At 46.3% G+C, this 20867-nt stretch overlaps 1 protein-coding gene across 1 annotated transcript in view; it reads left to right on the forward strand.

Annotated features, from left to right (window-relative positions):
- FGD3 (FYVE, RhoGEF and PH domain containing 3) overlaps positions 1-20867 on the forward strand; it is a 267848-nt gene that overhangs the window by 227884 nt on the left and 19097 nt on the right. Inside the window, exons 16-17 of the mRNA XM_044300779.1 lie at positions 19017-19139; positions 20576-20725. Coding sequence (XP_044156714.1) covers positions 19017-19139; positions 20576-20725 — 273 coding nt within the window. The remainder of the gene's footprint in view (positions 1-19016; positions 19140-20575; positions 20726-20867) is intronic.

Raw genomic sequence — 20867 nt, forward strand, 5'->3', positions numbered from 1 at the left:
CATTCATCCACCATATAGGCCCATTGCGGGACACGTTTAGCTTGGTGCTAAATTAGTCATAACCCGCCATTGGAAAAAAGTGATTTCTCCTGATATTTCAGAGGTGGTAGCTGATTTAAATAACACCTGCCGTTATGAGAGGATGATTCCACCCTCAATGCTTTCTCCTGCAAAATATAGATGTACCTGGAATCCCTGGATGGCCCACTCGAAATTCTCCCATTAAGTGAACTTCATGAATCTTGCCTGTGTGAGTAAGGGCGGATGGGCATACTCTTTGATACCCCTTTATTTAGGTCCCTCCTGTAGCTCAGCCTACTGATATGACAGATCAGTTTTTGTGTTCAAGTGAGAACTCTTAATACTTAGTAAATGTATCATTATGCTTAGACTACATCTGATGACCGTGCAATCGCCATGGACATTATACGGTTTAGAGGTGATAGTGTACCTGGCATGCCTCTGTCTGTTCTGTAATGATAATGTGATATCAGTCTTACTTACTTGATCCTGGTTTGTAACCTTTGTTTGTCACTGTTATGCCATACCTTCCATAATAATGGAAACTCTGTTAATGGAATTACCTTTTTGGTGGTTGTGCCCACCTTAATCTATATACGTATTGTCATGCTATGCTGCTCCTTATATGAAAAATTTTCTATAAAAATGTTGAAATAAAAAATAATTTTTTTTTTAGTATAGCTACTGAGTTATTCAGTGAACTCTATTTGTATAGCGCCACCTGCTGGTTGCTCTTTTCTTCTAATTTCTCTGTTCACCTTAGTGAGGTGGACACACATGCTCAGTTCCAGTCTTTAACTGCCACCAGGTGCAGCAGAAAGTGCACTCCCCTGAGCTGCCCTCTTGAAATAAATCTAGCAGAGCAATGAATGGGCAGATCTCTGGATCCCTATGAGGTACAGGGCTGGTTCTAAGTTTGTTAGAAAGAGACTGCCATGTGATATTGCATTTAAAATTTTTACCTTAATCATGGGACAACCCCTTTAATAAAGACTTTATTATTGCTTTATCATTTACAAGTTGATGCGATATTCTTTCAGATCGTTGCCATTGATTTCAATGATATAACTGCTCTACAAAAATCTTGTATAAAGCTTGATAAGAGCTTGTCAGCTTTAGAAAACTCCTCTTCACATACTGTATTGAAAAGGGGAGACCCTCAACCGGCTGGAGTGGAGAGCTGCCACAAAGAACCTCTCGCTGCGGAGTGCTCCAAATGCCCATTGATTTCAGTGGGGGCCATGTAATATTCCATGTGCTGTATGGTGTTGGTGCAGGGAAACACAATGGGGGTCCTACCAGTGAAGCTGCGAACAAGAGCACTGTGTGTGCTCGAAACGCGTAAGGCTACTTTCACACTAGCGTTCGATCGGATCCGTTCTGAACGGATCCGATCATATTAATGCAGACGGAGGCTCCGTTCAGTACGGATCCGTCTGCATTAATAACTTAGAAAAAATTCTAAGTGTGAAAGCAGCCTGAGCGGATCCGTTCAGACTTTCAATGTAAAGTCAATGGGGGACGGATCCGCTTGAAGATTGAGCCATATGGTGACATCTTCAAGCGGATCCGTTCCCATTGACTTACATTGTAAGTCTGAACGGATCCGCTCGCCTCCGCACGGCCAGGCGGACAGCTGAACGCTGCAAGCAGCGTTCAGCTGTCCGCCTGTCCGTGCGGAGGCGAGCGGAGCGGAGGCTGAACGCCGCCAGACTGATGCAGTCTGAGCGGATCCGCTCCATTCAGACTGCATCAGGGCTGGACGGAGGCGTTCGGGTCCGCTCGTGAGCTCCTTCAAACGGAGCTCACGAGCGGACCGGCGAACGCTAGTGTGAAAGTAGCCTAAGCTGGAGGGACTTTATTGCAGGAGGTTTTTTATGTAATTGGAATAAAGGAGCTTTCGTATCCACCGTGTGCTCAGATTTAGGCTACATTCACACGTCAGTATTTTTCTATAATCCGAATTTCGGTCAGTTTTTTGCGGATCCGTTGTTCCTGAAAATGTTTCCGTATGTCATCCGTTTTTTGCGGATCCGCAAAAAACGGAAACATGTATACATTTCAATAATCAAATAAAGTTGTTTGGATTTCTTTGAAAAAAAAAAAAAAAAAAAAAAAAAAAAAAAAAAAATATTTGCTATGTGTTTCCAGGAACGGATTCCGCAAAAAACGGAAGACATACGGAATGACATCCGAATGTCTTCCGTTTTTTGCGGAACCATTGACTTTGCGTTGTACCAGGATCCGATTTTTCAGGAACATAATAGGACATGTTTTATATTTAAACGGACATGCGGAACGGAACAACGGAAACGGACAGCACACATTGTGCTGTCCGATTTTTTCCAGGACCCATTGAAAATGAATGGGTCCTGATCTGTTCCGCAAAAAACGGAACAGATCAGGAAAGAAAAAACGGACGTGTGAATGGACCCTTATATTAGAGGAAACTTCTAACTAACTAAATCAGATTGTTGAAATTGGATGATGTCTATTTACAGTGTCCAACTGGGGTTCCTTGGGCCACCAGAGGAAACTATTGTCAATGCCTAAGTCCTAGATCATCAATAAAGTCTAATAGGTTTTGATTCAAAGAAATAGGCCTGAGGGACGGCTAGGGCTCCAAAGGCAACCTACTAGATCTTTGGGACCCACTATGGTATCAGAGCCTGGGACCACCGCAGGATCCTCTGGTACTCTGGTGGACCAGTTCCACCCTGTCTGTCTAAGACTCTTTGCATTTCGGCAATTGTTTTTTCTGCACAACATCGCCCCCGACTAAGAAATAGGCAGAAAACTACCAAATCATCATGCAAGTGACTGGGGCTGAATAGCAGCATCTGGTCAGTGCACAGAACCCATATGCAGGTCACCAGTGCTGCAGCCCCTCGTTCTTGTGCGAGGAGTAGAGTTGAGCGAACACCTGGATGTTCGGGTTCGAGAAGTTCGGCCGAACATCCCGGAAATGTTCGGGTTCGGGATCCGAACCCGATCCGAACTTCGTCCCGAACCCGAACCCCATTGAAGTCAATGGGGACCCGAACTTTTCGGCACTAAAAAGGCTGTAAAACAGCCCAGGAAAGAGCTAGAGGGCTGCAAAAGGCAGCAACATGTAGGTAAATCCCCTGCAAACAAATGTGGATAGGGAAATGAATTAAAATAAAAATTAAATAAATAAAAATTAACCAAAATCAATTGGAGAGAGGTTCCATAGCAGAGAATCTGGCTTCCCGTCACCCACCACTGGAACAGTCCATTCTCAGATATTTAGGCCCCGGCACCCAGGCAGAGGAGAGAGGTCCCGTAACAGAGAATCTGTCTTCATGTCAGCAGAGAATTAGTCTGCATGTCATAGCAGAGAATGAGGCTTCACGTCAGCCACCACTGCAACAGTCCATTGGCATATATTTAGGCCCAGCACCCAGGCAGAGGAGGGAGGTCCCGTAACAGAGAATCTGTCTTCATGTCAGCAGAGAATTAGTCTGCATGTCATAGCAGAGAATGAGGCTTCACGTCAGCCACCACTGCAACAGTCCATTGGCATATATTTAGGCCCAGCACACACACAGGCAGAGGAGAGAGGTCCCGTAACAGAGAATCTGGCTTCATGTCAGCAGAGAATCAGTCTGCATGTCATAGCAGAGAATGAGGCTTCACGTCAGCCACCACTGCAACAGTCCATTGGCATATATTTAGGCCCAGCACACACACAGGCAGAGGAGAGAGGTCCCGTAACAGAGGATCTGGCTTCATGTCAGCAGAGAATCAGTCTGCATGTCATAGCAGAGAATCAGGCTTCACGTCAGCCACCACTGCAACAGTCCATTGTCATAAATTTAGGCCCAGCACCCAGGCAGAGGAGAGAGGTCCCGTAACAGACAATCTGGCTTCATGTCAGCAGAGAATTAGTCTGCATGTCATAGCAGAGAATGAGGCTTCACGTCAGCCACCACTGCAACAGTCCATTGGCATATATTTAGGCCTAGCACACAGGCAGAGGAGAGAGGTCCCGTAACAGACAATCTGGCTTCATGTCAGCAGAGAATCAGTCTGCATGTCATAGCAGAGAATGAGGCTTCACGTCACCCACCACTGCAACAGTCCATTGGCATATATTTAGGCCTAGCACACAGGCAGAGCAGAGAGGTCCCGTAACAGACAATCTGGCTTCATGACAGCAGAGAATCAGTCTGCATGTCATAGCAGAGAATGAGGCTTCACGTCACCCACCACTGCAACAGTCCATTGGCATATATTTAGGCCTAGCACACAGGCAGAGCAGAGAGGTCCCGTAACAGACGATCTGGCTTCATGTCAGCAGAGAATCAGTCTGCATGTCATAGCAGAGAATGAGGCTTCACGTCAGCCACCACTGCAACAGTCCATTGGCATATATTTAGGCCTAGCACACAGGCAGAGGAGGGAGGTCCCGTAACAGAGAATCTGTCTTCATGTCAGCAGAGAATTAGTCTGCATGTCATAGCAGAGAATGAGGCTTCACGTCAGCCACCACTGCAACAGTCCATTGGCATATATTTAGGCCCAGCACCCAGGCAGAGGAGGGAGGTCCCGTAACAGAGAATCTGTCTTCATGTCAGCAGAGAATTAGTCTGCATGTCATAGCAGAGAATGAGGCTTCACGTCAGCCACCACTGCAACAGTCCATTGGCATATATTTAGGCCCAGCACCCAGGCAGAGGAGGGAGGTCCCGTAACAGACAATCTGGCTTCATGTCAGCAGAGAATCAGTCTGCATGTCATAGCAGAGAATGAGGCTTCACGTCACCCACCACTGCAACAGTCCATTGGCATATATTTAGGCCCAGCACCCAGGCAGAGGAGGGAGGTCCCGTAACAGAGAATCTGTCTTCATGTCAGCAGAGAATTAGTCTGCATGTCATAGCAGAGAATGAGGCTTCACGTCAGCCACCACTGCAACAGTCCATTGGCATATATTTAGGCCCAGCACCCAGGCAGAGGAGGGAGGTCCCGTAACAGAGAATCTGTCTTCATGTCAGCAGAGAATTAGTCTGCATGTCATAGCAGAGAATGAGGCTTCACGTCAGCCACCACTGCAACAGTCCATTGGCATATATTTAGGCCCAGCACCCAGGCAGAGGAGGGAGGTCCCGTAACAGAGAATCTGTCTTCATGTCAGCAGAGAATTAGTCTGCATGTCATAGCAGAGAATGAGGCTTCACGTCAGCCACCACTGCAACAGTCCATTGGCATATATTTAGGCCCAGCACCCAGGCAGAGGAGGGAGGTCCCGTAACAGAGAATCTGTCTTCATGTCAGCAGAGAATTAGTCTGCATGTCATAGCAGAGAATGAGGCTTCACGTCAGCCACCACTGCAACAGTCCATTGGCATATATTTAGGCCCAGCACCCAGGCAGAGGAGGGAGGTCCCGTAACAGACAATCTGGCTTCATGTCAGCAGAGAATCAGTCTGCATGTCATAGCAGAGAATGAGGCTTCACGTCACCCACCACTGCAACAGTCCATTGGCATATATTTAGGCCCAGCACCCAGGCAGAGGAGGGAGGTCCCGTAACAGAGAATCTGTCTTCATGTCAGCAGAGAATTAGTCTGCATGTCATAGCAGAGAATGAGGCTTCACGTCAGCCACCACTGCAACAGTCCATTGGCATATATTTAGGCCCAGCACCCAGGCAGAGGAGGGAGGTCCCGTAACAGAGAATCTGTCTTCATGTCAGCAGAGAATTAGTCTGCATGTCATAGCAGAGAATGAGGCTTCACGTCAGCCACCACTGCAACAGTCCATTGGCATATATTTAGGCCCAGCACCCAGGCAGAGGAGGGAGGTCCCGTAACAGAGAATCTGTCTTCATGTCAGCAGAGAATTAGTCTGCATGTCATAGCAGAGAATGAGGCTTCACGTCAGCCACCACTGCAACAGTCCATTGGCATATATTTAGGCCCAGCACACACAGGCAGAGGAGAGAGGTCCCGTAACAGAGAATCTGGCTTCATGTCAGCAGAGAATCAGTCTGCATGTCATAGCAGAGAATGAGGCTTCACGTCAGCCACCACTGCAACAGTCCATTGGCATATATTTAGGCCCAGCACACACACAGGCAGAGGAGAGAGGTCCCGTAACAGAGAATCTGTCTTCATGTCAGCAGAGAATTAGTCTGCATGTCATAGCAGAGAATGAGGCTTCACGTCAGCCACCACTGCAACAGTCCATTGGCATATATTTAGGCCCAGCACACACACAGGCAGAGGAGAGAGGTCCCGTAACAGACAATCTGGCTTCATGTCAGCAGAGAATTAGTCTGCATGTCATAGCAGAGAATGAGGCTTCACGTCAGCCACCACTGCAACAGTCCATTGGCATATATTTAGGCCCAGCACACACACAGGCAGAGGAGAGAGGTCCCGTAACAGAGAATCTGTCTTCATGTCAGCAGAGAATTAGTCTGCATGTCATAGCAGAGAATCAGGCTTCACGTCACCCACCACTGCAACAGTCCATTGGCATATATTTAGGCCCAGCACCCAGGCAGAGGAGGGAGGTCCCGTAACAGAGAATCTGTCTTCATGTCAGCAGAGAATTAGTCTGCATGTCATAGCAGAGAATGAGGCTTCACGTCACCCACCACTGCAACAGTCCATTGGCATATATTTAGGCCTAGCACACAGGCAGAGGAGAGGTTCATTCAACTTTGGGTAGCCTCGCAATATAATGGTAAAATGAAAATAAAAATAGGATTGAATGAGGAAGTGCCCTGGAGTCCAATAATATATGGTTATGGGGAGGTAGTTAATGTCTAATCTGGACAAGGGACGGACAGGTCCTGTGGGATCCATGCCTGGTTCATTTTTATGAACGTCAGCTTGTCCACATTGGCTGTAGACAGGCGGCTGCGTTTGTCTGTAATGACGCCCCCTGCCGTGCTGAATACACGTTCAGACAAAACGCTGGCTGCCGGGCAGGCCAGCACCTCCAAGGCATAAAAGGCTAGCTCTGGCCACGTGGACAATTTAGAGACCCAGAAGTTGAATGGGGCCGAACCATCAGTCAGTACGTGGAGGGGTGTGCACACGTACTGTTCCACCATGTTAGTGAAATGTTGCCTCCTGCTAACACGTTGCGTATCAGGTGGTGGTGCAGTTAGCTGTGGCGTGTTGACAAAAGTTTTCCACATCTCTGCCATGCTAACCCTGCCCTCAGAGGAGCTGGCCGTGACACAGCTGCCTTGGCGACCTCTTGCTCCTCCTCTGCCTTGGCCTTGGGCTTCCACTTGTTCCCCTGTGACATTTGGGAATGCTCTCAGTAGCGCGTCTACCAACGTGCGCTTGTACTCGCGCATCTTCCTATCACGCTCCAGTGCAGGAAGTAAGGTGGGCACATTGTCTTTGTAGCGTGGATCCAGCAGGGTGGCAACCCAGTAGTCCGCACAGGTTAAAATGTGGGCAACTCTGCTGTCGTTGCGCAGGCACTGCAGCATGTAGTCGCTCATGTGTGCCAGGCTGCCCAGGGGTAAGGACAAGCTGTCCTCTGTGGGAGGCGTATCGTCATCGTCCTGCCTTTCCCCCCAGCCACGCACCAGTGATGGACCCGAGCTGCGTTGGGTGCCACCCCGCTGTGACCATGCTTCATCCTCATCCTCCTCCACCTCCTCCTCATCCTCGTCCTCCTCGTCCTCCAGTAGTGGGCCCTGGCTGGCCACATTTGTACCTGGCCTCTGCTGTTGCCAAAAACCTCCCTCTGAGTCACTTCGAAGAGACTGGCCTGAAAGTGCTAAAAATGACCCCTCTTCCTCCTCCTCCTCCTCCTCCTGGGCCACCTCCTCTTCCATCATCGCCCTAAGTGTTTTCTCAAGGAGACATAGAAGTGGTATTGTAACGCTGATAACGGTGTCATCGCCACTGGCCATGTTGGTGGAGTACTCGAAACAGCGCAACAGGGCACACAGGTCTCGCATGGAGGCCCAGTCATTGGTGGTGAAGTGGTGCTGTTCTGTAGTGCGACTGACCCGTGCGTGCTGCAGCTGAAACTCCACTATGGCCTGCTGCTGCTCGCACAGTCTGTCCAGCATGTGCAAGGTGGAGTTCCACCTGGTGGGCACGTCGCATATGAGGCGGTGAGCGGGAAGGCCGAAGTTACGCTGTAGCGCAGACAGGCGAGCAGCAGCAGGATGTGAACGCCGGAAGCGCGAACAGACGGCCCGCACTTTATGCAGCAGCTCTGACATGTCGGGGTAGTTGTGAATGAACTTCTGCACCACCAAATTCAGCACATGCGCCAAGCAAGGGATGTGCGTCAAATTGGCTAGTCCCAGAGCTGCAACGAGATTTCGCCCATTATCACACACCACCAGGCCGGGCTTGAGGCTCACCGGCAGCAACCACTCGTCGGTCTGTTGTTCTATACCCCGCCACAACTCCTGTGCGGTGTGGGGCCTGTCCCCCAAACATATGAGTTTCAGAATGGCCTGCTGACGTTTACCCCGGGCTGTGCTGAAGTTGGTGGTGAAGGTGTGTGGCTGACTGGATGAGCAGGTGGAAGAAGAGGAGGAGGAAGCCGAGAAGGAGGAGGTGGCAACAGGAGGCAAAGAATGTTGCCCTGCGATCCTTGGCGGCGGAAGGACGTGCGCCAAACAGCTCTCCGCCTGGGGCCCAGCTGCCACTACATTTACCCAGTGTGCAGTTAGGGAGATATAGCGTCCCTGGCCGTGCTTACTGGTCCACGTATCTGTGGTTAGGTGGACCTTGCCACAGATGGCGTTGCGCAGTGCACACTTGATTTTATCGGATACTTGGTTGTGCAGGGAAGGCACGGCTCTCTTGGAGAAGTAGTGCCGGCTGGGAACAACATACTGTGGGACAGCAAGCGACATGAGCTGTTTGAAGCTGTCTGTGTCCACCAGCCTAAATGACAGCATTTCATAGGCCAGTAGTTTAGAAATGCTGGCATTCAGGGCCAGGGATCGAGGGTGGCTAGGTGGGAATTTACGCTTTCTATCAAATGTTTGTGAGATGGAGAGCTGAACGCTGGCGTGTGACATGGTTGAGACGCTTGGTGACGGAGGTGGTGGTGGTGGTGTTGGTGGTACATCCCCTGTTTGCTGGGCGGCAGGTGCCAACGTTCCTCCAGAGGCGGAGGAAGAGGCCGAGGCGGCAGCAGCAGAATAGGCCGAGGCGGCAGCAGCAGAAGAGGTAGCAGGGGGAGCCTGAGTGACTTCCTTGGTTTTAAGGTGTTTACTCCACTGCAGTTCATGCTTTGCATGCAGGTGCCTGGTCATGCAGGTTGTGCTCAGGTTCAGAACGTTAATGCCTCGCTTCAGGCTCTGATGGCACAGCGTGCAAACCACTCGGGTCTTGTCGTCAGCACATTGTTTGAAGAAGTGCCATGCCAGGGAACTCCTTGAAGCTGCCTTTGGGGTGCTCGGTCCCAGATGGCGGCGGTCAGTAGCAGGCGGAGTCTCTTGGCGGCGGGTGTTCTGCTTTTGCCCACTGCTCCCTCTTTTGCTACGCTGTTGGCTCGGTCTCACCACTGCCTCTTCCTCCGAACTGTGAAAGTCAGTGGCACGACCTTCATTCCATGTGGGGTCTAGGACCTCATCGTCCCCTGCATCGTCTTCCACCCAGTCTTGATCCCTGACCTCCTGTTCAGTCTGCACACTGCAGAAAGACGCAGCAGTTGGCACCTGTGTTTCGTCATCATCAGAGACATGCTGAGGTGGTATTCCCATGTCCTCATCATCAGGAAACATAAGTGGTTGTGCGTCAGTGCATTCTATGTCTTTCACCGCTGGGGAAGGGCTAGGTGGATGCCCTTGGGAAACCCTGCCAGCGGAGTCTTCAAACAGCATAAGAGACTGCTGCATAACTTGAGGCTGAGACAGTTTCCCTGGTATGCATGGGGGTGATGTGACAGACTGATGGGGTTGGTTTTCAGGCGCCATCTGTGCGCTTTCTGCAGAAGACTGGGTGGGAGATAATGTGAACGTGCTGGATCCACTGTCGGCCACCCAATTGACTAATGCCTGTACCTGCTCAGGCCTTACCATCCTTAGAACGGCATTGGGCCCCACCATATATCGCTGTAAATTCTGGCGGCTACTGGGACCTGAGGTAGTTGGTACACTAGGACGTGTGGATGTGGCAGAACGGCCACGTCCTCTCCCAGCACCAGAGGGTCCACTAACACCACCACGACCATGTCCACGTCCGCGTCCCTTACTAGATGTTTTTCTCATTGTTATGGTTCACCACAACAACAAATATATTATTTGGCCCAATGTATTGTATTCAAATTCAGCGGGATATAAATTTGAGGCCTAGTATTTAGGCGCTGGGTGACCGGTATGGATTTAGTGACAGAATTAGACTTGGAAATGCACAGAAGCGTGTGTGTGAAGTTATTCTGAATGACCCAATGTGCACCTTGAATATTATATACCCTTTTAGGGATAGATTTCAAATAGCTCTGATATAGCAGAAACCACTAAATTATGAAATTGCTAAATTGGGAATTGTATTTCAACCCAGAACAAGAAATGTGCTTGACGGACACTAAATAACTTCGCCCAGCTACAGCACTAGGGTACGAGAGATTTAGCGGGATATAAATTTGAGGCCTAGTATTTAGGCGCTGGGTGACAGGTATGGGTTTAGTGACAGAATTAGACTTGGAAATACACAGTAGCGGGTGTGTGTGAAGTTATTCTGAATGACCCAATGTGCACCTTGAATATTATATACCCTTTTAGGGATAGATTTCAAATAGCTCTGATATAGCAGAAACCACTAAATTATGAAATTGCTAAATTGGGAATTGTATTTCAACCCAGAACAAGAAATGTGCTTGAACGGACACTAAATAACTCGCCCAGCTACAGCACTAGGGACAGATTTAGCGGGATATAAATTTGAGGCCTAGTATTTAGGCGCTGGGTGACAGGTATGGGTTTAGTGCCAGAATTAGACTTGGAAATACACAGTAGCGGGTGTGTGTGAAGTTATTCTGAATGACCCAATGTGCACCTTGAATATTATATACCCTTTTAGGGATAGATTTCAAATAGCTCTGATATAGCAGAAACCACTAAATTATGAAATTGCTAAATTGGGAATTGTATTTCAACCCAGAACAAGAAATGTGCTTGAACGGACACTAAATAACTCGCCCAGCTACAGCACTAGGGACAGATTTAGCGGGATATAAATTTGAGGCCTAGTATTTAGGCGCTGGGTGACAGGTATGGGTTTAGTGCCAGAATTAGACTTGGAAATACACAGTAGCGGGTGTGTGTGAAGTTATTCTGAATGACCCAATGTGCACCTTGAATATTATATACCCTTTTAGGGATAGATTTCAAATAGCTCTGATATAGCAGAAACCACTAAATTATGAAATTGCTAAATTGGGAATTGTATTTCAACCCAGAACAAGAAATGTGCTTGAACGGACACTAAATAACTCGCCCAGCTACAGCACTAAGGACAGATTTAGCGGGATATAAATTTGAGGCCTAGTATTTAGGCGCTGGGTGACAGGTATGGGTTTAGTGCCAGAATTAGACTTGGAAATACACAGTAGCGGGTGTGTGTGAAGTTATTCTGAATGACCCAATGTGCACCTTGAATATTATATACCCTTTTAGGGATAGATTTCAAATAGCTCTGATATAGCAGAAACCACTAAATTATGAAATTGCTAAATTGGGAATTGTATTTCAACCCAGAACAAGAAATGTGCTTGAACGGACACTAAATAACTCGCCCAGCTACAGCACTAAGGACAGATTTAGCGGGATATAAATTTGAGGCCTAGTATTTAGGCGCTGGGTGACAGGTATGGGTTTAGTGCCAGAATTAGACTTGGAAATACACAGTAGCGGGTGTGTGTGAAGTTATTCTGAATGACCCAATGTGCACCTTGAATATTATATACCCTTTTAGGGATAGATTTCAAATAGCTCTGATATAGCAGAAACCACTAAATTATGAAATTGCTAAATTGGGAATTGTATTTCAACCCAGAACAAGAAATGTGCTTGAACGGACACTAAATAACTCGCCCAGCTACAGCACTAAGGACAGATTTAGCGGGATATAAATTTGAGGCCTAGTATTTAGGCGCTGGGTGACAGGTATGGGTTTAGTGCCAGAATTAGACTTGGAAATACACAGTAGCGGGTGTGTGTGAAGTTATTCTGAATGACCCAATGTGCACCTTGAATATTATATACCCTTTTAGGGATAGATTTCAAATAGCTCTGATATAGCAGAAACCACTAAATTATGAAATTGCTAAATTGGGAATTGTATTTCAACCCAGAACAAGAAATGTGCTTGAACGGACACTAAATAACTCGCCCAGCTACAGCACTAAGGACAGATTTAGCGGGATATAAATTTGAGGCCTAGTATTTAGGCGCTGGGTGACAGGTATGGGTTTAGTGCCAGAATTAGACTTGGAAATACACAGTAGCGGGTGTGTGTGAAGTTATTCTGAATGACCCAATGTGCACCTTGAATATTATATACCCTTTTAGGGATAGATTTCAAATAGCTCTGATATAGCAGAAACCACTAAATTATGAAATTGCTAAATTGGGAATTGTATTTCAACCCAGAACAAGAAATGTGCTTGAACGGACACTAAATAACTCGCCCAGCTACAGCACTAAGGACAGATTTAGCGGGATATAAATTTGAGGCCTAGTATTTAGGCGCTGGGTGACAGGTATGGGTTTAGTGCCAGAATTAGACTTGGAAATACACAGTAGCGGGTGTGTGTGAAGTTATTCTGAATGACCCAATGTGCACCTTGAATATTATATACCCTTTTAGGGATAGATTTCAAATAGCTCTGATATAGCAGAAACCACTAAATTATGAAATTGCTAAATTGGGAATTGTATTTCAACCCAGAACAAGAAATGTGCTTGAACGGACACTAAATAACTCGCCCAGCTACAGCACTAGGGACAGATTTAGCGGGATATAAATTTGAGGCCTAGTATTTAGGCGCTGGGTGACAGGTATGGGTTTAGTGCCAGAATTAGACTTGGAAATACACAGTAGCGGGTGTGTGTGAAGTTATTCTGAATGACCCAATGTGCACCTTGAATATTATATACCCTTTTAGGGATAGATTTCAAATAGCTCTGATATAGCAGAAACCACTAAATTATGAAATTGCTAAATTGGGAATTGTATTTCAACCCAGAACAAGAAATGTGCTTGAACGGACACTAAATAACTCGCCCAGCTACAGCACTAAGGACAGATTTAGCGGGATATAAATTTGAGGCCTAGTATTTAGGCGCTGGGTGACCGGTATGGATTTAGTGACAGAATTAGACTGGGATATGGCCAAAAAATAAACAGACTATTGCTGGTTAAATGCACTTGGTGTGACAGCTTCACCCTGATGTAGGCTTTAGCCAAAAAACAACCACACCATTGAGGGTTAAATGCACTTGGTGACAGGCGCAGCTTGCCCCTGATTTAGTATATGGCCAAAAAATGAACAGACTATTGCTGGTTAAATGCACTTGGTGTGACAGCTTCACCCTGATGTAGGCTTTAGCCAAAAAACAACCACACCATTGAGGGTTAAATGCACTTGGTGACAGGCGCAGCTTGCCCCTGATTTTGTATATGGCCAAAAAATGAACAGACTATTGCTGGTTAAATGCACTTGGTGTGACAGCTTCACCCTGATGTAGGCTTTAGCCAAAAAACAACCACACCATTGAGGGTTAAATGCACTTGGTCGCAGCTTGTGCTGGCGCACCACAAGACACAAAATGGCCGCCGATCACCCCAGAAAAATGTGACTGACAAACGGTCTGGGCAGCCTAAAAACAGTGAGCAATTGAGGATCAGCAGCTCAATGATCCACAGCTGCAGATCGATCAGTTAATCAAGTCCTTTGGAGGAGTTAATCTGCCTAATCTCGCCCTACTGTCGCAGCCGCAACCTCTCCCTACGCTAATCAGAGCAGAGTGACGGGCGGCGCTATGTGACTCCAGCTTAAATAGAGGCTGGGTCACATGGTGCTCTGGCCAATCACAGCCATGCCAATAGTAGGCATGGCTGTGATGGCCTCTTGGGGCAAGTAGTATGACGCTTGTTGATTGGCTGCTTTGCAGCCTTTCAAAAAGCGCCAAGAAAGCGTCACAAAAGCGCGAAGAAAGCGACGAACACCGAACCCGAACCCGGACTTTTACGAAAATGTCCGGGTTCGGGTCCGTGTCACGGACACCCCAAAATTCGGTACGAACCCGAACTATACAGTTCGAGTTCGCTCATCCCTAGCGAGGAGGACTGACCAGCATCAGTCTTATCTCAGCAAGGTTTGTGGAAATTGCACCTTGGGGTTATCCATTAAAGGGGTCCCGGAACATACCCATATTTTCACCCAGGCAGCCCCCCTGATGTTAGCATCGGAGCATTTCATGTTCTGATGCGCTCCCTTTGCCCTGCGCTGGATCGCGCTGGATCGCGCAGGGCAGGGGCTTTGTTATTTACCATAACACACTGCTAGGTTAGGCTTCTGCCCAGCAGTGTGTTTAGTGATGGGCCGGCTTTAGCACTGTCCTAGCCATTTTACAGGCTAGGGCAGCGCCAAAGCATGCCTATCAGTGCCGGTGACGTCACCAGGCTCACTGCTGAGCGGAAGCCTCCGCCTGGCAGCCCCATGGAGAGCCCGGTATGTCACCAGATCTTCTGAAAATGCCTTTGATAGCGCAGGGCAAAAGAGAGCATCGGAACATGAAATGCTCTGATGCCAACATCAGGTGGGCTGCCTGGGTGAAAATGGAGATATGTCCGGGTTCAGCTCAGAACCTGGACAACCCCTTTAATTTGATAATGATGTCTTGGTCTTATGCTCATCAATATCAGATCAGTGGGGGTCTGACTCGGGCACCCCTGACAATCAGCTGTTTGAAAAGACCACTGCGCTCATCAGAGCTTTTCACCGCTCACCAAGCACAGCGCCATGCATTGCATAGTGGCTGTGCTTGGTATTGCAGCTCAGTCCCTTTCACTTAGCCATGGGACTGATCAACATGACTTAAGAAAACGCCTAAGCGCTCACTGAGCTCTGCGGCCTCTTGAAACAGCTGATCGTCAGGGATCCTTGGAGTCGGACCCCTGTCAAACTCATATTGATGACCTATGTTAAATTTAAGTGTCTTTCACCATTTGGTTGAATACAATTTACCATCTAAGTCTCGTGGGTGGGAAATCCCTCAATTAATTAGAATCAGCCCAGAGGTTCCTGGGATCCCGGCCACCCACTGACAGGTAGATATTTGTCGTTACATTTGGTGATATAACTGTGCCATAGCGCTAGATTTACCAGGATTTCTTCTGCCAGCAGTGTGACGCGGCAAACGTCAGGAATTCCAACACCCACGGTGCGGGATCTGCCAGGGACGGATGGGGATCTATGGCAGAGATTTTATTAACCCGCAATGTGATAATCCGTTTATTACAGAAATACACTAGGAGGGCAGTAAATAGTCCCATGCCCAGCGCTCATTTCATGCCCCTAAGCCAAGATTTTTAGAAATGGCCACAGAGCAGAGGAAAGGAAAACCTTTTTTTTTATTATATTCATTGGTAATTTTTTGGTCTTTGTCCCTTGGTGGTGAGTAGAGATGAGCGAATTTCCGCTTTTGAAATCCGTTTGCGATTTGTTTACTGGTAAAAGCAGAATTGCGTTATGGATTCGGTTACCACGGACCATAACGCAATTCTATGACGAAATGCATAACGGAATGCCTTTAGAGGCATTCCGTTATTCATTCTGTCATAATAGAAGTCTATGGGCTGCAAAACGGATCCGTCCCGTTTCTGTTATGCTGGAGAGAACATCCTTGTATAACGGAAACGGAACAGATCAGTTATGCAGCCCATAGTCTTCTTTTAATCGGTTATGCATTCCGTCATAGAATTGCGTTATGGTCCGTGGTAACGGAATCCATAACGCATTTATGCTTTTACCAGTAAACGAATCGCAAACGAATTTCATAAGCGGAAATTCGCTCATCTCTAATGGTGAGTAACTTTTTAATATATTTTTTCCTTCATGGAGTGATCCCCACGTGCTGCTCATTTCTATATCTTGCCTTATTGAGCCGCTGCCTAGAAATGGTCCTTGGTGACATTTAGAAGTTTAATACAAAATTCTTCAGAGTCCGATTAAACGTAGCCCTTGTGGTTGTGCGCTTCCCTTTTAACGTGCTTTGCTATAGCCATCAATCTTGCTCAGACGGATTACATTTCATCTCTCTCATTTTGTGGCCCATGACTCATTACACATTAAACTGACTGGTTTCAGGCCAGAAAGAATTGATACGTTGTAATAAGCAGAATGTACACGGCCGGCGGCTTCATCCGAATGAAAAATGCCATAAAAGTGGAGACAGAGATGGACGCATTCTGTTTAGGTGCAATCCTTAAAGGGGATCTGTCATCAGAAAATGAAAATGCTAAAATCATTTTATTTTATTTTTCTTAATTTTTTTTCTTTACAATATATTACTATATATTTTTAAAACTAGTTATTTATAATTAGAATATTTCTATTTTCCTATTTTATTCATTTCTAATCATTGTTGGGGATATTTATTTCTAATTTTCAACATTGTCTATATTTAAATCAACCCAGAAATCTGTCAGTTTTCACTCTGAGCTTCACGATAGGCTGACACTTCCTGTGGTCACATCTTACCTCCTCCCCCTCCCTGCACAGGATTAAACACTATTCTATAGAAGTCAATGGGTCATCCGGATTATAGGTTCCTATGCGACATGCGGCTGCTGTAAAGTATATCTTTGAACTGCTGTTAACAGAGCAGAACAGAATCAGAGGAGAGATGGCTACCTCCATAATCATGTACAGAAAACAAAAAGAGTCAGAATTAGAAAAAATAGGAAAAAATAATTTGTTTCAGTATCTGGTTTCAATTAGTAAAAGAACAGTCTAGGTGACACGTTCCCTTAAAAATGACCACATTTCACATAGTTCTCATATATTATAATATTATATTAGTCCCATGTCCCTTGTCCATGTGCATTTAATGAGTAGACATGGGCAAGTTCCGTAAAGCTAGGGGTTGACCCTCAGAAAAATGTCCTCAGATGGGCTCATTCTAATAGAATACTTGAGTTTCACATCAAAAGGGGTTTCTGAGTTTGTAATATTGATGGCCCATCCTTGGTATCGCCTCCTGCAGCATTCCGGAACAGGCACAGCTCCACACATAGGTTAGTGGGCAAGACTGGTACTGCAGGTCTCTCCCATTCAAGTGAATAGGAGAGAGCTACAGCTGTGCCTGTTCTACCTGTGCCAAGGCTCTTTCGGCCAGCTAATTGGTTAGAGTGCCAGAAGTGCCAGACCCCCAAACTTACTGTCCTGCAAACTTTCATAAAAAAATAAATAAAAAAAAAAAAATATATATATATATATATATATATATAAGTTATATTTATGCAGTACGCAGCCCTGCAGGGTGAGCGAATGGTGAGGTCACAGGGGTAGTTACTAAACCGAGGGTGTTCTTGGTACTCACAGTTTTTATAAACCCAGGGCAGGCGTACAGCAGTAAAGGAGAGGCTGGCACATGGATCCTCTGGGGCACTCTCTATGTATAGGGACCAGGCCGGATGGTAGGTGAGGTGCCCTGGGTGTTGCAGGTTTAGTGTGCCGGTGGCAAGATCCCTTATAGTTCCGTGACGCCAGTGCCGGTAACGGTGGCTCACCGATTTGTTGTAGTAATAATTGAGGAGCACAAGTTGCAGTGAACCAGAACTTCCTTTTACTGAACAGTTTAACTATTTACAGTCTTTAGTTAGTTCCACATGTAAAAAGGTTGTCACAGGCAGGCTTTATATAAATGGCAGGCAAAGTCCTTGCAAGATACTCAGAGGGAATAACACTCACAGATCAGGCTGCATTTTCCTTAGATCCTGTCTGGCTTTCTCCAAGGCCCGTATGCCCTATTGCTGGCTTTATCCTTGGGTAGGGAAACCTTCCTCTGGTATAAATCGTCTTGCTGTAAAAATATCCTTCTGCACTTCAGCTTTCTACTTGGCTGGATCAAAGTGGCTATGCTCTGTACTTTTAAAGGAACTAGGTATCTTCAGGAGGCAACTTCTTCCCCTGGATTAACTTCTGAGCTTCCTTTGCTCAGGTACTCAGGCAGGCTAGAAACCTGGGCTATCTAGCTGCATTCTAGAAGCTGATCTTCAGCTCCTCTCTAGCTAAAGTGCTCAATTCACTCCCTTCTGGAACGACTCTTTCCTGTCTGGGCCTAACTATATATACTAGGGGGTTCCCTAGCTCCCTCTACTGCCTAGGAGGAGGAACTACACCCCTAACAGGCCTGGTACAGGAGATAACAGGAAAATACACATTTAAAATACCATATAAAATACAATGACCATGTTCCACATGAGGTGGAGAACAACGTGACCCAATTGACCCTTGGGTAGTGCCCACATTTACATAGTGGGACACTACATATACACTTAGCAAAGGAGAATATCTAAAAAAAATAATGGCATGAAATGAAATAAAATTTGTAAGCGCTTGTTCACATGTGAAGAAATTGATATGTATTTCCTGTCCAGATCGGCGGCAGAAAATCTGCAGCGGAATACGGTGCACAAACAGCATACATTTTCCATGCAGATATTGACCTGCACGGCACATGGCAATTCTTGTTGCAGATGAATCACGGGTTTATTGTGTATTTCCCCTATTGAGTTCAAGGAGAAAGTCTAAATCCACAACACGCCCCAATCGCTGTAGAGACGTCATTGCAAGAGTCAGGGTTGTAAAGGGACCAGGCAAGAGTGTCAGAACCTGGGCCTGAGTGGAGGATGCTCTGGTCGTTACATTACATGTATATAGTATATATACCGTATTTCTTATTTTTTACTTTTTCAATAGTTTTTATTGATTTTCTCTTCTTGTCTTTTTTTTTTTTTTTTCCAGCCAGAATCATTCAGAAAATCAACCAAGATTAAACGTGACAAAGAAAAGCACAGCTGTAAAGGGTGTGGAGAGACTTTCAACTCCATCACAAAGAGGCGACATCACTGCAAGCAATGTGGGGCAGTAAGTGTCCGATTACGCTCAACTCAAAATCACTGTGCACATCATGCAGCATATTGCTCAATGAATTTGAACCAGACCACTTATAATACAAATACGTTGATAAACCTCCTTCATACAGATCTACATACGGTGAATCTTTCCATATGGCACATGGCAGAACTGACTGCCTGCAGTCACCACTAGGGGGAGCTAAGTGCATACACAGTTATACAGTTAGCATTGAACTTAATAGAAGCTGTAAATTTAGGCATTGAGCTCATTGTATGGGCGGCTGATGGAAAATGCTGTGGCTTGATTTTTAGTAACAGAAGAAGTTGTTCAGCACATAACCATAGGGATTCCATGCTGCAATTATACTGGTACATGTCCTGTGCTCATACCTGCCATGAAGTTGTATCAGGAATAGACATTTTGGGAGAGACGACAGGTTCTCTTTGAGGAGATGATTCACCTTATATGTGTCCAGATCTTCAGACCTCCAAGCAGGGGCGTAGCTAAAGGCTCATGGGCCCTGGTGCAAGAGTTAGGCTTGGGCCCCCCTTCACTCAGTGCTTTGTGTGTCTTCTTATGCAGCACAAGAGTCTTTGGACCCCCTTAGGCTCCTGGGCCCGGTAGCGACTGCTACCTCTGAACCCCCTATAGCCTCCAAGCCTAACTTTGAAATCTCCTATTCAATGCAATGGAGCTGCATGTAAAATCTGAAGTCTTCGGAGTCAGAAGGTGAATTCAACATTCTTGCGCTCCATGGGATCACAGGGCATCTACCGCCACTGATGATAAAGTTGAACCTTTCCTATAAAAGGGTTGTGCCATGAAAAATATTCTACATTTTGCGTACCAGCACCTGAATCTGGATGCAAGTAATAAAAAATTTAGTATAGCCACTCAGTTATTCAATAAAATGTATCAGTATAGCGCCACCTGCTGTTTGCTTTGTTTCCTTATTTCTTGTCCACCTCACTGAAGTGGTTGCACATGCTAAGTTTAAATCTTCACCTGCCATCAGCCATTTCTTCTGTTAGAAGCTACGACAGTTACAGGGGAAGAGCTGGACTAGAAAGGACACTTAACTCCTGAGCTGTGATAGGAAGAGAGCTGTTGCAGAAAGGACATGCCCCTCCTGAGAAGGGACACACACCCTGAGCTGTGATGGGGAGAGAGCTACAACAGTAACGTCATGCCCCCTGAGCTGCCAGACTGAAATAAACCTATCAGAACAATTGGAGCAATGAATAGGGAGATCTCTGGATTCATGTCAGGTACAGGGATGGGACTATCTTTTTTTTAGAAAGGTATAGTCATGTCCTATATGATGTCTGATTTTCATTTTTACATCAATCATGGCATAAGTGCATCTTTATTATTTCGTTAGTCTTCACATCACACCTAATATCTTAGTTTGCGGTAATACAATATTGATATTTTTCTGCTTGCAGGTGATCTGTGCAAAATGTTCTGAATTCAAGCTCCTTGCAGAAAACGCTCGAAATAATCGGGTTTGCAAAGAGTGTTTTGCCTTGAGCTCTGCTGCGTGCAGTCCAGCGGGAGCAGACATCCCTGAAATGAAGAAGAAAACAAATCTAGAGGTAATCTTTCAGGAAGCCCCTAACGGGATATTAATTAAAGCAGCGTGGTGTTATGGCATCAGGCCAACTGCAGAATTGCCTCTTACCACTTCATTAGCAGCAGACGTGTGACCAAGTTCCATAACTGGCGGTTTTATTAACA

Source organism: Bufo gargarizans, chromosome 7 (genome assembly GCF_014858855.1).
Source record: "Bufo gargarizans isolate SCDJY-AF-19 chromosome 7, ASM1485885v1, whole genome shotgun sequence".
NCBI classification, from domain to species: Eukaryota; Metazoa; Chordata; class Amphibia; order Anura; family Bufonidae; genus Bufo; species Bufo gargarizans.